At 52.9% G+C, this 20,351-nt stretch overlaps 1 protein-coding gene across 1 annotated transcript in view; it reads right to left on the reverse strand.

The window, feature by feature from the left end:
* Positions 1-525: 525 nt before the first annotated feature.
* Positions 526-20,351, reverse strand: part of SYT13 (synaptotagmin 13) — a 41,295-nt gene continuing 21,469 nt past the window's right edge. Inside the window, exons 2-6 of the mRNA XM_032840699.1 lie at positions 12,152-12,377; positions 9,314-9,448; positions 7,489-7,790; positions 3,566-3,695; positions 526-1,858 (exon numbers count right to left, since the gene is read on the reverse strand). Of these exons, the coding sequence (XP_032696590.1) occupies positions 1,554-1,858; positions 3,566-3,695; positions 7,489-7,790; positions 9,314-9,448; positions 12,152-12,377 (1,098 nt within the window). The 3' untranslated portion in view covers positions 526-1,553. The remainder of the gene's footprint in view (positions 1,859-3,565; positions 3,696-7,488; positions 7,791-9,313; positions 9,449-12,151; positions 12,378-20,351) is intronic.

Raw genomic sequence — 20,351 nt, forward strand, 5'->3', positions numbered from 1 at the left:
TCAGTAGCGAGGAGCCCAAATGCAGAATCCATAGTTCTGTAAGTGCCTGGGATGGTTCTGGTCCCTTCCAGTCACTGTCAGCTGCCATCGTGAGGCTTAAAGGTGACCTGCCTGGGGCTGTGCTTTGTTTCTAGCAGAGAGCGCCTCCGGTGTTTGAGCTCTCTTTCATCTGCCACATCATTCACAGAGACAGAGCTGCCCCGTCATTTGTCCCATCTGACAGACGGCCAACAACAGAACCTGAATCCTGGTTCCTGGGCAAATGGTATACCCAACAGCGAGACTCAGTGTCTAAGGGACCACGTGGACAGCTGTTTGGAATAAGAAGGTAGGAATTTGAAGCCAAGTTGCTGGTTACTTACTGATGAAAGTGGCAGGCCCTGAAAATTGAGGGACACACATTCGCGCAAGACTTTTTTCCTATTTCAAGTTTCCTTCTTCGGGCACTTGTAGGCAGCCAGATAGAACATCCTAAATCAACACATGCCTCTTATTCCTCCTGCAGTGGCTGGAATGCTGAGATGAATCTGTCTCAGAGGGTCACTTTGGTGATGCTGGTGCGCGTGACAACAAGCGCCTCGTGACAAACAGGGGAATCCCACCCACACCTGGTCAAGGAAGATCTCCCCAAGGATAACAGAAACGGACTTTGAGTTAAAACAACAGAGTTCTTCAGTAAAAAGCACAAAGTCCAGTCCAAGAACAGGATCTGAAGAGCACAAAGGAAAAGTATTAAGAATTAAAATGATTAAATTAAAAAGAAAACAAAACCAGAGGCCTCCCAAATTTCACACTGACAGTTGAGATGTCCAGCCTCGGAACCGGCTGCCCCAGGGTATTGGGAGTCCCGACAAGGACTGGGGAAACCTGTCTGGAATGTTGTAGAAGGGATTTCTCCCAGCGCAGTGCTCCAACCTCGGCATCAAAACCGCACGGAGCTTGATAAAAATGCAGGTGCTGGGGTCGTGGCCAGGAATACTGATCTGGAGTGTCAGCGGGTGGGTCCAGGGAATCTGCTGGTGATTCTTCACACACTAGGGTTCGAGAACCACTGGGTGACAGCCTTGGGTCAGGGGCACACTGTCATGCTGGCTGAGATTTCATCCCACCCTTTCCCTTTCCCAATCCCTAACTCTACGAGTTGATCCAGGATGCTTTATGTCCTCCACCATTTTTGAAATGCTCGTTTTTAAAGAGCCACATTCTCTGCACTCATTCTTCTTCACGTTATGCGTTCTCTGCATCAGGCCTGAGTCCACCTGCCAAAACTGCATGTGGTCTGTATTTGACAAGTGTCTCTGCAATAGCACAGAGGAGCACCGTACTTTCCTCGGTGCCACCCGAATGTCCCGTTTCCACACACCGCCCCACCCCGCCCTGCTCATGTTTTGGAAAGACGAGTGTGCTAGGAGAGGCATGGGGTCCCAGCCTTTGCAAACACATCTGTCTCCTGGGTGTCAGAATGAGGATGGGGCACAAAAAGGACGTTGCAGAGGACAGCAGGGCTGGAGGGGCGGGGAGGGGCCTGGAAGGGGAGGAGCCCGGGCGGCTGCCTACAGATGCAGCTGGTGCCACATGGCGATCTGCCGGCGAGGGTTCTTGAGCATCTCCTCCCAGTGGCTGCGCTCAGAACCCGAGGCGTGCAGGCCCAGGCTGCAGCGACCAAGGGCACAGCTTTGCCCCTCCTCATCCTGGCCCAGCACCTCCAGCTCCACACTGGAGGCCTGCAGCAGCTCGTCGGGCAGCTCGAACATGATCATCTCATTCCATACGGGGTTGATCTTGTGCTTGGCCCGTTTTGTCTGTTTCTTCTTCAGCTTCTGTGCCTGGTGCTTTAAGGTCACCTTGACGGAGACATCTGGGGGAAAGAGAGACGGAAAGGTGAGCCTGTGGGGTGTGGACGGTCCAGGATAATGCTCTGATTGAGGGCTGGAGAGACAGGGTCCCTGGCTAAAGAGGTACCCTAAGGCTCCCTCTCTCTGCACCCCCTCTGCCGGCGCCACCCTCCTCACTGGGCCACGCATTCATTCAGCAATGATTACATGCTCACTGTGAGGCACTAGACATAGGGTTACAGCAAAACTTCCTGCCTCCGTAGAACTTAGGCCATAGTGTGGAAAACCCATGATAGTACGACACACCAAGGTGGTCACTGGGTAGCCCATGACTGGGTCAAGCTGGAACCACTACCTGCTATGAGCCCTTCCAAGAGTCTTCATGTCCCACATCAACCCAGATTCCAGATAGTGCCTCCGATGTACCACAACTTGACCTTCAACTCAACCAGCAAAACAAAGCCATCCCCAATATTCATCCCCTTGGTTCTCCCTCCCAGCATTTTTGTTGATTATTAAGATAGAAGGTCTCCTGCTGATGGGTTGAGTTCTTCTCCTTTGTTGTTTTGTAAATGTTACTAGAGCAGCCCGGCTTCATGTGGAGGGTGAGAGCCGACTGCCCAGGCCCCCTTGGGTTCTGGGCCAATAGAGCTGCTCCCCACTGCCTCCCCGACAGTAGCACGGGTCACAGGACAAGCCTGCATGGAACCTCACTAGGCTCCAATGCTGAATTACGTTTTCATCAGTCAAGGTTCCCGAAGCTAATGGGAAAATAATTGTTCCTTGGTATTTATGGTGATAATTATCACCCCCATGCGGCTAGTTTGTTATTTCAGCAGATAGATTTGAGAGACAAAGTGTTGTGTCGTAATTGTCCTGACAGGAGCTGTACAAAAAAAAAAAAAAAAAAAAAAAAAAAAAAGGAGCAGGAGGCAAAGAATTGTCTGGAGGGAATGAGGAAAGGAGGCACAGAATTCTGGCCTTCAGCTGGGGGATCTGGCGGCAAGACCAGCTCTTCTGATTTCATTTGCCCAAAATTGTTTGCTCAGAGATTCTGAACACGGTGGTAATTCTTTTTTTGCGTCCTGCTATAAATACCTGGTTATTTATATCCTGCTCTGAGCACTTGGCTTGGGGTCCAGGTATCATACTGCTAACCAGTGCTGCTTTCCTGCTCCGACAAGAGAGCCTGTTTGGTCCCCAAGACTCGGGGGGCAGGTGTCTATCTGTGTTGGGGTATCCAGAAGGAAAAACTGAGGCTCCCAGAATGTTGGAGAGAGGCTTACTTGGGTATATGGGGCACAGACGCCCTAAGCTTCAGGCCTTCTCAGCCCATGCACCCACACACCTTCTGCCAGCGCCCACACTCAGCTGGTGTGGGGGCGGCAGCTCAACAAAGACTGAGAGGAGAGAAGAGACTGGGGTTGGGTGCGGGGCACACAGGGATGGTGAGCTGGGATGGGACGACCGCCCCGCCTTCCGGACACCTGCCGGTGAGGTCAGTACAGTCCCGTGTGGGCAATGGGCTGAGCTAAGTTTCCTCTCTACAGCCCAGGTACTATGCTCTGTGGCTTCCTTGGTTCGATCCTCTGCTTCCTCTGACCCACGGGTTCTCTGCACGTGCACCTGCAGGGTCAGGAACTCCAGGTGACTCGGACCCGGGCCCGATGAAGGACTGGCCTGGGAGTATATGGAAATGAATGTAAGGAAAGGAGTGTAGTCTCACTTACCCTTCCCCAGGAGTGCCTTGGACTGGTTAGAGTGGAGGTTCTTGGCCTTAATGAGCACAACCAGGAGGCGGTTGGCAGCCGGGAGATAGCTGATGGACAGAAGGACCTCCCCAGTTCCTGCAGACAGCTCCTGAAACAGAGAAGAAGATGAAGGAGGGGGGCTTCTCTTAGGGGTGGCTTCTGACCCATCAGCTACCGCTGAGGCTCGGGTCCCACTGGTCTTGTATCCAATAGGCATCCTAGAAACCCTTCACCCACCAACACTGCTTTCTCGCAGAAGGGAGGAGGGCACAGAGGAATGATATGGAGTGTGAGCTTCAATAAGAGGTTTCCATTTGCTACAAAATGTGGTTTTCCAAATATCATATATTCAAACCTGACATATAAAACAGAATGAAGAGACGCCACTTAGGACGTGGCAGGAACAGAGGGTCAGGACCCCTTCTCATCCTTCAACTTTCCCTCCCACAAGTTCTTGGAGTATTTTTAAAGAACACTGGGGTTCTAGGGGACACAATTTGAGAACCACTGCATCGACCGGTCGGGCTCCAGGGGCCGCGGAGAGGTGTGATTCATTACTCTGAGAAGATAATTCCTTCCAGCCCCTATAGGGCTGAGAGACAATAACGTGATGACAGATGCTGAGTGCAGCCCTGCTCAGTCAACAGAATGGCCAACCGTGTCAACAAAAAAGCTGGGCACGTGATGGTAGAGAGGGCACCAGAGGCCACTGGCAATAAGTACACTCTGTGGGGGGCCAGACGCCTCTGCGAAGCGTCCAACACACTTCGCCTCTTTGGTGGCTTTCCAGAGTGTCTTTTCCAGAGTGTCTCCGACAAGCAATTGTTTGGAATTTCAACAAACCCACCAAGGGACAAAAATGACCCAAAGAGCCCCCCCAGACCCAGGAGGCAGATGTCCATCACAGTCCCAAGGCGGTGAAAGTGTGTACGCCCTAGCCCCGGACCACAGAGGGCTGAGAAATCCTGCCTTCCAAGCGCTGTCTGTGCTTTAACATGTGACTTCACTTCCCCAGGCCTCCAGAGCCTCATCTGTAAAATGGGAATAATAATACATCCACCCAGTGAGCCTGGGGCCCACATGAATCGCTGTGGAACTGTCTGCTCAGAAGATCACCATCAGTCATCGAGGAAGGACAATCCTCATTTTTCGAGATGATTAAGTGGGAATATTGTTTCTGGATGAATAGGAGCCAGTGTGGGCTTTGGGAGTGAGGCAGGAGGAAGCTGGCCAGCCCTCTGCCCAGGTCACCCCTTTTCTCCAGGGTGGGGGGATGTATGCAACATGACCCCACTGACCCCAAAGATTCAACTGGCCCTAAGTAACTAGTCACATGACAAAATGATTTGGGAGCTACCAGGGACTCTTGCAAGGGCATGAATAATAGCTGTGAAGACTATTTAAACGCTTACTGTGTGCTAGGTGCAATTGTGTTACCGATCCCGCTAGGCTGGGGCTCCACAAAGCCCTTCCCCAGAACGTAGCCTACAGCTGACACGCAATAAATGTTTGCAAGTAAGTAGGGGGAGACATCCTGCTGAATCTTGACAATCACCCTGGCGACACTAACTTGTTCCCATTCTGAACATAAGGTCTTGACCCTCCAGAGGGCACATCGCTGCCCGAGGTCCCGCAGCCCAAGGAAGGGAAGCAGCAAAGCGAAGCCTTAGTGCAGGTCTGGCCTGATGCCACAAGCCCAAGTTCTAACCCGGAGCTTTCCCCGATGAAGCAGCTAGGCCCAGGGACCTGTCCAGGCACCCAGAGGGATGTGCCCAGCTTCCTGGCTCCAGACCACTTCTTGGAAGTCCATGGTGGGCCTGGGCTGTAGTCACAGGACAATCTGGCTTCCGTGTCCTGCTCCCCCGAAGCCAAGCGGGAAGATCCTGGGCGCGTCAGCCTGTGAGGGGCTCGTTCCCTTCGTGCTGGGGTGCCTAGAGCCCCGGGGGAGACCCCTGTCTGTACTAGACCGATAATTTTAGCAGCCCCTGCCCCTCGGCTCTGCAGCCTCACCCTGCCCACCAACTTGCTCTTAGGCTCTCAATGAATTATCCAAGATGCCCTTGGAGAGGGGGGTGCTCTACGATCCCGGGTGACGCCACTGTTTGGCTAAGTGTCTTCCGGCGAGAACCGGGGCACAGACGGCCCCTGGGTTAACCCATTCTGGCCTAGAGGAGAGAGGCCTCAGGGCTGTGGTCACGGAGGGTTCGACCCACCTTTTTCACCTCAGCCCACAACCCCAAGCTGGGGCCAGGGCCACCCCTTGAATGACTGCTGTGCCCCAGCTCCTGGCACAGGGCCTGGCACATGCTGGAAATTGGGCAAGGTGTTCCCAGGATGAAGGGATGCATTTTGCTCTCCTAGGGGAGTGACAGCAGGTCTGAGCCTTCTGGCTGGAAGTCCCCGAAGCCCTGGGGAGGCCCTCCCCCTCCAGAGAAAGTTGGTTTGGCAGCTGAATGGACCACAAGTGTCCGATGTTCTCCCCATCCCCTGCTCCCCCACCCCAGGGCTGTGATTCCGCTCGGGTCCCAAATCGCACACTCATTAGGGATCCTGCTGCAGATCAGCCTGGCTCCAGCGGAGAGTGGCTGTCAATTTTTATCAAGTGTCTGTGGCTGGGAAAGAAAAAAATAAGGTGAGGAGGAGATGATAGCCTAAAGGGGGGCCAGCGGGGAGTGAAAGTGTCCCTCAGGAGAGGTCCCCTCGGAGGGGGCCTTGTAGGCGGTGACCAGAGGGCAGCACCAGACTGAGTGAGCCAGACCCAGCTGGCTGGAAAGCCGAGCTGGCAGTGTCCCAGCTGGGTGACCCCAGGCCCCACCCCTGTAAATGAGTCTCGGTGTCGTTCCTGCCTAGCTGCTCTGGGAAAGGACTGAAGTAAAATTCTAAGCACAGCAACAGATGAACAGAGAGTAAGTACTCAAAAATGAATGCCCTTTGTAGTATTTTTATTACTCGAGCATAGCAGTCAGCAAACGTTTTCTGTAAAGGGCCGGGGAGTAAATACGTGGGGTTTTGTAGGCTATGCAGTCCCCCCATAAGGCACTGATCCGCTGGTTGAGACCAGTCCCCGGAAGGCTCCCGCTAGGCTGCACTGTGGCAGACCCTTGAAGGAGGCCTCGATCCTAAACGATCCTAAATGATCCTGATTTAGGCCTTGATGGGCTAAATAACCACATACCATCCTTCGGCCTTGAGATCTCTGACCCCTCACTGCTGGGCCTGTGAGGAATACCGGTTTGTTCTCCAAGAACCCCCGCCTGAACAGCTCAGCCTCTCGGCAGACCCTTCTCTCCCTCTCTTAGCTCCCGCAGCAGCAGAGGGTGCGGGGAACCAGGGCTAGGGGCCCCAGAACACTGGGCTCTAGGGCTGCCCCCAGCCCAGTCCGTCCTTCAAAGCCCAGCAAAAACACCACTTCCCACCATGCCTTCTAGAACTCTCCATCAGAGCACTTCGGTTAGGTGTCTTAGGATTCAACCTATGTCCCACATCATCACTCGTCTGCTCCAATTTATCTCTCGGTCTGTAAGTTCTAGGGATAAAGGCGTCCTAAGTGGTGCCCGTCTCCCCAGCAGTGCCTGGCACATAGGAGGGACACAGGGCGTGTACATGAATTCAGATGGGGTATTACTGTCAGCATTAGAATCCACACACTCATAACACACTCATAACACATTTTCCACAATGGCAAGCAATCTAGAAGCAAATCAGACACCGGGAATTCCACAGCCTGGGCTGTGGTCTGCTGCAGCCCTCCACCCCGTCCACGACTCTCATCTTCCTTGCACGCACATGCATGCACGCGCGCCGGGAAGGTCTGTGAAGCTTGCTGCGTGAGCACCGGCCCAGTCCCATCACCCCAAGTTCCACCAACAGGTTTCACTTTTCCTGGAAAGACATAACCCTACCTTAACTGAAGTCTTCAGCTCACCCCACTGGGCGGCCCCCAGAGGCCCAGATGCCCCATCCAGGCCCAGGCAGAGCTCCCCGAGCACGCTGTGGCGGGAGAAGCGGTCGCAGGTCCGCAAGGTCAGGCGCAGCGTGGCTGTGGGGAGCTCCTCCTCCGCCAGGGGGAGCACCAGGCCTTCCTCCCAGGTGGTGTGCAGCTGCCGCTTCTTCAGCGCCGTCTGGGCCTCCACTGTGCCGGTCCTGTTGGCCACACTGCCTTGCACGTAGCAGTCACAGCCTCCATCGTGGCCGCTGGTCACAGCTGCAGCCAAGGAGACAGCAACACAGTCGTGGGACTTCGCAAGAACTAGGGGAGGGGGGCGGCTCATGCTGGCTTGGAGTGGCCGTGTCCAGCTTCACAGTCATGACCCCAGGAGCACAGGAGCCCCCAGGCTGACCACCATGGCTTTGCGGAATCACCCTAGAAACTGGAGCTCCCCCGAGGTAGCCCATGTCAGCTCATGCTGGTTCCTGGGAGAACAGGGACAGGATAGGGTCCTTCCCAGAGCCCTACCCACCTCATGACCCTGATGTGTCCCCAAGATGCCAAGACCCACGAATGGCGATGACTTCTGTGCTCCGATCCTGTTCTTGTTTGTTCTATACCTTCAATATTTACCACACAACCGTTTGTGACCCACATCGCTTGGCCACTACCTCTGTCGTTTTCTCATTCTGAACTCTGGTGTTTTTAATGCTTCCCAAGGTGGGCTTATTCCAAAAACTTATACCCCTGGTGCTTTTATGGCTGGCTACTCAATGATCACCTGAGAAAGGGTAGCTGACCTTTCCCAAAGAGAAGGTGAAGGACTGAGGCCACATATCCCGCTAGTACTCTCCACCGGGCTCCAAGGGCACTGGGTTTAGTCCTGGCTTTAGCACCAATAGCGGGAGCGATCTCAGACAAGTCACACCTAGTCATCTAGGTTGCTAGACCTCAGTTACCTGATCTGTTAAATGGGACTATTGTGAAAACCAAATGCACTCAAGGATATGAAAAGGCTAAAAAATCTTGAAAGAGAATAATAAAGAAAAACACCCCCTAAAAACATAACATTTAATACAAAAGTCTAATTTCTCCTGCTCACAGCTCCCAACTCCCAGGAGCCATAGAATGGACTATTGTTAGCCCCAATTCTTTAGCAAAGCCTCAGCTTTGTTTGCTGATGGCAAAGTGAACTGTTGGGGTTGGAACACCAGGGACATCGTGACCCCCTTGGAAAGACCACCCAGTTCCTGGATTACAGAAACTTTGCTGCCCATTCAGAATACCCTTCATATCCAGCACAAAGCTCCATTCAATGTCAAAGGCACCTGTGACAGAGAGAGCTAGCTAGTCACCCAAACCCCCTTTCCTCTTTCTGCTGAGCACCCACTGAGCCACACTTCCCAGGCTCCTTCGCAGTCAGTGACCATGAGTTCCAGGAGTGAGCGGGAGGGATGCATGGTCTATGCAGGTCATGGCTTTTAAGGGGGAGGCTGTGCTCTCTCCTCCTTCTCCCTCTGTTTCCACCTGCTAGACACAGATGACAAGGAGACCTGAGAGGACTGAGGGGCCCCTGATGGAAGGAGCCCGGCCTCTGAATCACCACTTGGAGTAAAGATGTTTGCTAACCAGGATTCTCCACTTTGGATGTTCTATTGGAGGAGGGGAGAACCCCACACATTTCAGGGTCTGTTGGTTACAGAGTGCTCCCTCTGCCACAGGTGCTCCCATCCCTCCCGCCCAGCTCCTCCAGGGGAGATGGGCACATGGAAGCCCGTGGAAGTCAAATAAAATAATACCTTCCAGACGAGTCACAAACAGTTCTGCCTTCTGCCGGTCATAGTCCACACGGTAGTGGAGTTTGGGGGCTTGGTTCCAGCTGGCGGCCTTCTCCGGGTTCCAGGTTTCCATGACACACACATCTTCAACCACACCTGTCAAGAGAGGGAAGGCCGTCACTGCCACCTCTGTTAGGGTCCCGTTTTCCAGATCACAGCTTTCCCATCTGCCACGTACACCATGAATGCAAACTGAAAGCTCCGTAACTGGGGGGCCAAATCGTGGTGGCCACACCAGGGTGACACCGGTGGTCCCAGGATGACATTTTGAAGGACTGTCCCCACCCAGTGGGCAAGACACAGGCTTTGGTGTCACACCTTGTTGCCCTGTAATAGTTATGTGACCCTGGACTTCTCAGTTTCCTCATCTTTACCATGGGAGTGATCATAGTTCCTCCTTCCTAGAGTTACTTGCACGAAATGAAATAAAGTGGGGAAAGTACTTGGCCCAGGACTCAGCCCCTGGTGAACTTTCGAGAAGGGAAACTGTCAGAGCGTGTGTGGTCCAGGCACCCTGCTTCAGGCAAACCAAGCTCAGGTCTCCAGCTCCGCCTCTCCTGGAATCTCATCCTTGCTCCGCAGGCTTTCACGGACAGAGATCAATGTGAGAGAAATGAATCAGGAGGAGATGCCGGGGTCAAGGTCAGGGGTTGTGGACGTGACTTCAGTGCAGGTGCAATAAATGCTTGTGGAACCAATGAATGACCGCAGCTTTATTTCAGACGTTCCTAAACCCACCAAGATTGCTCACTCGGCCTCCCTTGCACTGGAGCCAAACGTCTGGAAGACTGCCATCACTCTAACACACTCCAAGAATTAGAGGTTCCAGCAGCTGTAGCAGACGCCACTTGAGGCAGATAGGAATTTTAAAAATTTTGATTTTCAGAAGAAATTTAGAGAGTAGCTACTTGAAGGACCATTGAACTTCCTAAATGGCTCGCTATGAGGTTCGTGCAAGTGGTGAACAATTCTCCTGATGTCTAAGTCAGGAACAGATTGACCAGGCTGTGAGCAACGCGTAAAGTGAGACCAACACACACACAGGACCCATGTGGCTTCTGAGAGTCCTACACAGAGGAACACAGCAGGGTCAAGGACAGAAAGGGCCTGCCTGGCACCCAGAGCTCTCTGCTCTCAGACGACCTTAGCCTTCAATTTCAAAACCAAACCAAAACCAAAACAAAGCCAGCATCACTTGGAAATGCGGAATGGATTCAGCTTCTAGAAGCAGGACGCTGAGCCCCACGGGGGGTGCTGGGGATCATTGCGGGTAGGAGTAGGACATGTTCAGCATCCCGGAGACAACATCCAATTGATCTGGCATCCCCCTCTGTGGCACACCCATGCCTGTGGTCAATATTTGCTGAAGAATTAATTCTTGATAGCTTTCTGTAGGGCTGGTGTTTGGCTTCTGGGGGGAGAAAGAAAAAGAGGAATGATGACCACGAGAAGATGAGCTAATGCTCTGAATTTTTCAAAGTTCCAGACTTTGACATCCTCTCCTGTTCTTCCTGGTGGAAAGCATCCAATCCTGGCTTCATCTGGGCTTTGAGAAATTAGGACTCTGACCATCCACCCTCAAGGCTCCTTATACAAGCTCTTCCTCACCCTCCAAGTGTAAGCTCTTGAGTCCTCAATGGGTCTGTTTTCATCTATTTAAAATGTAGGTCTCTCAGGGCACCTGGGTGGCTCAGTCAGTTAAGCCTCTGCCTTCGGCTCAGGTCATGATCTCAAGGACCTGAGATCGAGCCCTGCATCGGGCTCTCTGCCCAGCAGGGAGTCTTCTTTTTCCTCTTCCTCTGCCCCCCACCCCGCTCATGCTTTTCTCTCTCTCCCTCAAATAAATAAATTTTTTAAAAATCTCTAAAATAAAAATAAAATGTAGGCTGGAAGCTAAAAGTGGAGCAGCTTCGTTCATGCCACAGGCACTATGTGAATTTGTTCTTGAAGAAATGCCGGACTAATCACTGGTCCTGGGTGGGTTTTGGAGGGGGCGCTGTCCACCGGCCAGAATGAAATACAGTTGGACCCAGGCCAGAAGATGCATAAGAATCGGGGTCCATGCCAGAATCAGTTCACTGATTCCTCTTCCACCATCTCTGCCTCCAACTACACAAACAAAATCCCCAAACCACACAACAACCATTCTCCTGGTTGTATTTCTTGCCTCCTTGTGAAAGCCTGCGTGCTCCTTTGGTTTAGGGATGGTGTCTGCTTTGCACACCTGCCCCAGTGCCCAGCATAGCGCCGTACCCCTGAAGGTGTTACATCTTGAAGTCCACAATGATGAGAAGGAGAAGAGGAACACCATAGTAACAGTGTGCTGTGATTATGTCCTTTGTGCCACTCCCTGGGCTGAACACTTTACACGCATTATTTTATTTACACTTCACAACAAGCCTATGGGGCAGATGAAAGTGCAATCCTATTTTATGTATGAGGAAACTGAGGCCCAGAGAGGTTAGCAACATGACCAAGGCCACCCAACGAGTACATGAGAATTGAACCCATGACTCTGAAAGCCTGTGATCTAATCATTAATCAGGACTTCTCTACAGACTTGAAAAGGACTCTCCATTGCCCAGTGGGAAGCTGGAGGCCCTGGAGGGAGGCACTGTAGCAACATATCTGGGGGAGTAAAGCACTGTGGTTCCGAGGCCCCGGGCCCACCTGCTTGCCCAGCACCAAAAGCTACGGACTGACGCTGGGGCTGGGCTAGGCCCAGCATCTACAGGGAGGCCGCTAGACCCGCCCCCCGGAGTGCCACCTTGGGGGGAACCAAGGGCAGGAGACCCCTACCGTTCTGAGGAAGGATGAACAGCTCCTCCGTGACCTGCCTCTTGAGGCGGCTGTCCTTAGGGGCCTGGGGGCTGGCAGGGACAGCGGATTCCTCCGTGGTCCTCAGAGTGTAGTCTGCATAGTTGATGACCTCCGGGGCTGTGACAGCTGGCCTGGGTCCGTAGATGTCTGGGAACTTGAGGAGGGCTCGGGGCTGCACGGGCTCCGTGGACTTTTTAACATTGAACTGCAAACACACATCACTCTGCTTAGTCCGCTAGAGGACCTCACACCTGCATGCCACCCACAGAAAGGAGACGCTATGACCTAATCTGTCACGAGGGGCAGAGTGAGGCCTGTGGTCCCTTTCTGCTCCAAGGCGAGGCACCCCAGAAGTCGAAATGTCACCTCCAACCCCACCAGAATCCATGACATCATGAGCGGTGGCAGGGCCCGGTGAGATTTGGGCCCTGTTCAACCATCCCTCCTTCCCCTGACCCTTGTCCTCTGCTGAGCCCCCAGGGGTTATCCCCCGGGCCACTTGTCTCTGGTCGCTTCCCACTCCCTCTTCCACCCAGTGGCTCAGAAGGGCCAGGGGTCCCACCACACTTTGAACAAAATCCAAACTTCCAGCAGTGACCTTCAAGCACTTGCCCCACCCAGCCCCACTCACCTTTCTGATGTCCCAGAATTCTCCCTTTGCACCCCTCCAGCCACTGACCTCCCTGCTTCTCAGATAGGCTGAACTCTTTCTGGGTCTGATTTCCTGGCCCCAACCCATCCCCCAGAAACCACCCCTTCCCTACCTGCTGTGAATTAAGTCCCTCCACCATGCCTGTCCCCTCCCTTTCCCCACATCATGCTCTTGGCTGGATAGGCTTGAGCTCACTCTATATTGTTGTAGTCATAGGTTGGCCTGTTTGTGGCCAATCCTGTGTGAGCCCCGTAAGCCCAGGGATCATGCATGTCTTGTCTTGCTCCTTCTGTGTCCCCAGTGCCCGCAGTGCCTGCTCACAGGGAGTATATAATACAAAACTCTGGCTAGGGCTGCCGTGTTTAGTTGCATGGTTTGTGCACTGCACAAAAGAGCTTAAATGAGGGGCAATGGGGGTCAAAATGCAGTCTGTGCACCACTTGCCCAGCTGTGTGCCCTGAGGTGGGAGCTTAGTCCCCCTGGAGGAAAGGGCATCTTTTTCTTTACACAAAGGCCCGCGTGCTTGTGAAGCTTGAAGTCTGCAGGGCTGCCTCACACAGACAGGTGGAATCTTCATCCCTCCCTTAGGGACTGAGATATCTTCTACCGGAGGGATTCAGATTATATACCAGGCAGCCATATCAAAGGTCTGCCCAGTCTCAGGGAAATCAGGGACTGAGGACTGGACCTGGATCTCAACATGCTGGCTGGGTACCCCACAATGTAGCCCTCAAGTTGGGGCAGGTACGGAGCCATGGCAGCATCCCCCAAGAAGCCTCCTGCCCCCCTGTGCTGGCCCTCCTGTCTCTCCCCCTTCTGTGGCTGCTAGAGGGGCCAGTCAGGGGTCAAGGCTGCTCTCTCCAGTGACAGGAGTGACCAGGGACTGGGGCGTGGGGCCTAGGGGAGGGCTGGGGTGAGGCAGTCCTGCAGAGGGTCAGCGCTGACAAGTTCACACACACTATTTCAAAGCATGTGTTCACAGTGTTTGCACACTCTGCATTCCACTACCCTGGGACAAATCCTGGACTTTCTGCCTTCACTGACACTCTGTCCCGGACCATTCTCAAGGGAGGCTAGACCTTGGGGACAAGGGATTCATAACTGTCTGGATAACAGATGAGGAGATCACCAGGGCTCCCAGGGGCCAGAGGCAGGAGCTGGTGTCTCCTTGCCACCGTGTGGGTCATGGTGGTCCTTTCTCTCCCAACTCCCTAAGGGACTTAGAGGGGAAAAAACACTTTATTCCTCTTTCGGAAACACTGCCCAGCGGACAATAGTACAACCAAATGAGGGCACCACCATCCCGATCTCTGCTGGGTGTGCCTGCCACGGTCAGGCTCGAAAAGCATTTCTGACCTCAGTGGAACAAAGACAGTGGGGGGGGCTGTGTGTGTGGCAGGATTATACCTAGACCAGCCTGGCCCAGAGCCCCTGTCACTATGGCCCCGGATCCCCCCCTGCCTTCAAGTGTTTGCCAGGCCCAACACCCACCCATCAGAAACATGTGTCACCGTTACACGTCGTGACGAGTTCCCCACAGAGAGACCCAAATGATCTGCAAAATCAGGTCCCCCTCACACCCTCACCCCACTGACCGTGTCACTGGGCACCAAGGGGCCTGGCTCCTGGTGCTGACCCGACCTCCAGAGCTGAGCAGCTCTTGGCAGGTCATTTCACCTCTCTGAGGTGTCCCCTCAAAGGACAGGTGATTTCTACATTCTGACCTCCGAGGACGTAGGAGACACAGCTCTTTATTTGCAGGTACAGGTGATCTGGGGAGCTGGTCATTCACTGGAGAGTAAATAACAGGTGTATTTGGCCTTTGGGGAGAGCAGTTCCAGAAGCAGGGGCGGCAGGCAGTCTGTGTAGGTGTCTGTGGAGGGGAGGGGGTGGGAGCTGACGGTGCATGCACAGGGCAAGCAGGGGTCTGGGAGGCCAGGGAGGGCATTAGGGAGGAGCCAGGGCGTGAGCTAGACTTGAAGGAGGGGCGGATTGGAAAGCAGGGTGGCGAGTGGGGAGGGGACAGGGTGGTGGGGGGGGCTGCCCTCCTGACTGGGGCAACGACTGATGTCCCCACATCTTTTTATCCTCCACAAAGTGGCGCCCACCTCCAACATTTCATCCAAGTCTGGGTTATCCTTATTATACTATCGTACAACAAGGAAAAGGGCTTGAGGAAGTTCGAGGTCATATCATTGACAAGTGGTATATAGTTCAGCCTCCAGATATTTTGACACCAAATTTGCGTCACTTCCACTGCCCTGCAGCTGCTTCTCTAAAAAAAAAAAAAAAAAAAAGTCCGTGTCTGTCTTGGATGCTGGATGCTGAGCGGCAACAGCCCCTGCTGCTCCCTCCTGTTCCTCAGCGCAAAGGCGCTCGGCTTCCCACTGGCCGCTGGACACCCAGCCTCTTCTTGGAGCCACCCTGTTGTCACTTGTTGGGTCCAGAACTAAGGTTGTTTGGCTGGTTTGGGGGATACTTTTGTAGTTTCATATTTGATTTCATCCCAGTTCAATCGCTTCAAAAGAGGGTTACGTTGATGGATTTCCAGCTGAATCAGATTTGGCTCATTCTGCATTTTCCATGGGAAAATAATCATTGGGCTCAATTCTGAGTGAGGTTCACTCTGCGTTGCCTCAAGTCTCTGCAAGGCCTGGGTCGGCCTTCCTCCCTACTCACTGGGTCTTCATTTGCGTGCCCCTGAAGAGCTCAGGAGCCTCTGATAAGAGCTTAAAATGCAGCCCCAGGGCACATAGTTGGGGTTTTCTTGGGTGTCCACCAATATCCATCCTCTCCATGCTGCCCTTCCTCCAGATCGCCTGGTTTTCTGAGTCCCACCGCAGGCCCAGCAGTGGGGTGGCGGCGGGTGGGGACCTGTTTAGCCTAATCCTATCAGGTCTTGGGTGCTGTTCCCGCCACAGGAGTTGGTGCCTGTCCTGGAACGCCAACCCAGACAGAATGGAAGGACTTGCATTTCACAATGGTGGAAGAGATTCTCTCCCCAGCCGGACAGGAAGCCTGTGGCCCTGTCTGGCGACTACGAGATGAGCCAGTCTTAGAACAAAGTTGACATGGTGGACAGCAGGGTGGAGAGAAAAAAAGGAAACTCTCTCTGGGGACAGTGTCCTCAAGCCACTGAACCAGCCAAGCCTGGTGTCCCACCTCTGCACCGGTGGTCACACAAGCAAGTGTGTGATCGAGTTGGGATCGGGGTCTTTGGGATTTGCAGCCAGGAGCCTTCAGAACTGAGGCACACTGCCTTGTTCTTGAACATCCCAGGACACCACTGCCTCTGGTAAGATGCCATTCCCGCTTCCTGAATGTCTCGGCATCCCGCTGTTGTAAGATCCCGTGTGGCGAGGGCTCCCCGAAGAGGAGAGTGAGTCATGGGCCTTCACTGGGCTGAGAGCAGAGTCTGATGGCTGCTACATGAATCTCTCCAAGTAGGAAATGCAGCAGCTGATTGCCTCTCCTGTCCCCTCGTCCAACCTTATTTACTGCCTTTCAAAAGCCTGGTTCCGCCTCATCTTTCAAGGACATCTATGTTTCCTTTTTTAACAGCTGGAACTTCAGTGCCCAAGAAGCAGAAAAGAGGTTTGGGAGTGAGGGAGGGGGGTGAGTGGGGGGCAAGGTAGGATGGCCGGGAGGAGGGAGGCTTCCCGGGTGGGGGGAGCAGACCCCCAGAGAAGGGCCCATGTTAGAGCCTAACCCTGCAAGGCATGAGGGACAGGATTTGGAAGTGCGGACCCTCCCCCCACTGTCCCTTGAACTCAGGGTGGAAATATGGGCACCAACTGAATCAGGGAGTGTTTCTGGGGACACAGACGTTCAACAATGAGGGAAACGCCCACCTGTGCTGGCATGACCGGTAGGGAGCCAGGAGGCCCCTCTGATGGGTCTCTGCACATTGTCCTGGCCTCGCCTGTCTCCGGGGCCTCGGGCCCCTTGCTCCTGCCTGCAGTGGACTCTGAGCAGCTTCACCATGCTCATGTTCATCCCACTCCCCTCTTGCCACCTGTCGTGGGGTCTCTCAGTGGCAGCTGAGGTGCGTGAGACACCCAGGGACACTCTGGACCCACCCAAGGACAACCCTGATTTGCCAAGACTTAACACTCCATGGGGTAAGGGGCCAGGGTTGGGCAGGGGGGCTTGACCGTAGGGAGCTGGAAGCCAGACCTGAGTTCTTCCCCTCTCCACCTGCCTACCCCTCCCAAAAGTATCTTCAGGCACCTCTGGGAAGATGCCACCTCCGACAATCGCCCCGATGCCAGGGGGTGGCCCGGCTCCGTGACACCCCCTGTGTGTGGCCTCCTCCCCCTCCCTCCTGTGCCCCTTCATACTTCCCGCTGAAGAGCCGGACGGAGGCCTCCAGGCAGGCTCAGCTCTCCCTCATCCAGGCTAAGACAGATGGTGGGGGGAGGGAGGGGCGAGCCTTCATTTAATGAACAAATATTTATTGAGCCCCACTACAGGCCAGGTCCTATGCTAAGTGTCAGGAACACAGAAGTGAACAAGACAGATGCTGTCCTTCCCTTATGGGGCCTGTGTGGGAAAAAGAGAAATTAATTATGCAGCTAATGATCTGTAAACAAACGCTTAACCTTACCAGAGACGTCAGGCGACCCCTTTCGTGACATGATTAATTTTTTTCACCTCAAGGCTGTTTATTACATTGGGCTCTTGAGCTAGGGCATCTGTCTTCGAGCATCGCAGCACCCAGGAAGGTACGGGTGGGCGAAGCAGACTCCGGGTGGGAAAGGGGACAGATGGCTTCTTCCCTTTCACTTGAATTTAAAAAAGGAGAGGACAGAGGGGAGAGAGTTGGACACAGGGCATTTGGAGCATGTCAAACACAGGCCACTGTGGCTAGGGTCTGCAGCCAAGCAGAGAGGAAGGAATCTGCCAGCTTCCGTCCCTCTGGCCCCTGATGCTGGTAATGACACACACTGACATGCAGCCCAGAGTTGGAAATGGAGCCTGGGGGTCAGGTGCTCAAGCTTTGGAACAAGACAGTGCGGCTGGAGCCCACGTTCTGCCAATTACTTGCTATATGATCCTGGGTCTGATTCATGAACCTCTCTGTGCCCCCAGTTTCTTCATTTGTAAAATGGGGTTGCTGACAACACCACACCAATTTCCTGGGGTTGGATGGAGGATTAACTAAGTGAACTGGGCTAAAGCTTTCAGCACAGAGACGAGCATTACAACCCCTCAACAAAAGTTGGAAATACCCGTTTGACCTTGAGGTCTAGACTAGTGCTATGAGAAGTAGGGCTCATGCATTGGGGTCTGCCCATGAACTCTTCTGTGATGAGAAGAGTGAATGTTAAAATGAAATAAAACAGGTTCTTCTCCCCCCCCCCCCCCCAGATGGTGTGAGAAACTCTGGTGGAGACCAAGCTGTGGTCCGACAGGCAGGTGGCCTGACAGGGGCCTCCCGGGCCCCTCACCTCCAAGTGTGGGCTGGACCTTGTGACTTGCTTCTGGTGAAGAGAGTATGTGATGAGATATCACAAGGGAGATAAGCTTGCAAGAGAACTAGATTTCATCTTGCCTGCTCCCTCTGACAAGCAGGCTGTGATGTTGAGAGCTGCCCAGGGAGCCTGGGGAGCCCTGGCTGGCCAGGGGGGCAGAGCAGCCCATGAGGAATGGAATCCTGCCAACAATTTGGAAGTAGATCCTGCCCCAGTCAGACCTTGAAATGACCACAGCTCTGGACGACCCGACTATGTCAGGACCAGATTTCTGACCCTAAGGCACTGTGACCTGGTGTTATTTTAAGCCACTAATTTGGCGGATGATTTGTTAGGTGGCACTAGAAAACTAAAACATCAGTTTGGGAGAATTTTCCAAGAAGGCATAAAAAATAGAGCAATTACTACACACCCACTAGAATGGCTAAAATGAAACAGAGTGGTAACACCAAGGACAGACAAGGATGGGAGACAATGGGAACGTTCATACATTGCTCAGAAGGGAAAATAGGAAACCACTTTGGACGACTGGGAGTTTCGGACATAGTAAACTCCTATCTACCCTGTGGCCCAACAAATGTTCTCCTGGGTATTCATTCAAGGGCAATGAAAATATATGTTTACACAAAGACTTAGCCATGAATACTGGTAGTAACTTCACTCGTCCTGTCCCCACACTGACATCAGCCCACGTGTCCATCAACATGAAAATGGATAAGTAAATTGTGACCTGTTTTCATGATGGAATACTCTTCAAAAATAAAAAGAAATGAATTCTGTGTGCGCTCAACAACAGAGAAAAATCACCAAAATGTGCTGAAGGAAAGAAGGCACCATACGTAAGAATACACACCACATCATTCAATTTCTATCACTAGTGCTTAACTCAGGAGACACTTGGCAATGTCTGGAGACATTTTTGCTTGTTATAATGGGCAGGTGGAGGCTGTTCCTGGATGGAAGCCAGGAATGCCGCCAGCCATCCTCCCATGCCCAGGACAGGTCTCTACCATGAAGGCTTAGCCAACCCAAAATGTGGGTAGTGCCGATTGAGAAACATTGATTTACAAGAAGTTTTAGAACAGGTAAAACTAATCCATGGTGATAGAAATCAGAAGAGTGGGTGCTTCTGGGAGAAGCCAGTGGTAAGGGGCATGTCAGAGGTGTGGTGATAGCCTACGGGATAAATATTTGTCAAAACGGATGAAGCCATACACTTACAATATGTACATTTTCACTGCATGTGAACTGTACCCCACTAATAATTTAGACAGAGGTGAACACACACACATACCTTGATCCAACCTGCTGCGTTAGGCTTTCTGAGATGGGCATAAGAATCTGAATGTTAAGGGGGCGCCTGGGTGACTCAGTCAGTTAAGCCTCTGCCTTCGGCTCAGGTCATGATCCCAAGGTCCTGGGATCGAGCCCCACATTGGGCTCCCTGCTCTGCAGGGAGTCTGCTTCTCCCTCTCCCTCTGCCTGCCACTCCCCCTGCTTATACTCTCTTTCAGTCAAATAAATGAATAAATTCTTTGAACAAAAAAATCTGAGTGTTCAGCAATTGTCCCAAGAGATTCCTGCGTACAGCCCACTCAGAACTGTCTGTGGACTTACATTTAGGACCCTCTGGTCTCTGGATCAGCATTTCTCAAACTTTCCCTCCAAAACAGCTCCAGAGGGAGAGAAAGGTAACACATACTCTAGAGACGGGGGCGTCTTCTGGAGCAATTGGGAAACTCTTGAAATCTCCAGTGCTATCATTAAAATTCACGTGAGCCTTTGGATTTGACACCACAGGGCCGTTTTAGGACAGAAATATTTTAAATGATCACCAAGAAGGAAAATTTGCTCTTGTGTATTTTGTGACTTGAAAAATTTCCCAGGACGCTGGTTCTGCCTCCAGCACACTCTCACACGTGCTCACACTCACATGCACACTCGCTTTCTCCCCTAAAGGAGAAGTAGGATTCTCTCCCTAATGTCTGGACAATGGGCAGTAAGTCCATTAGGTTGAGCTAAGAGTTCACAGAACTCTTCATTTTGCCACTAG

The sequence above is a fragment of the Lontra canadensis genome, unplaced genomic scaffold (assembly GCF_010015895.1).
Source record: "Lontra canadensis isolate GAN:19392208 unplaced genomic scaffold, GSC_riverotter_1.0 scaffold115, whole genome shotgun sequence".
Lineage (NCBI taxonomy): Eukaryota > Metazoa > Chordata > Mammalia > Carnivora > Mustelidae > Lontra > Lontra canadensis.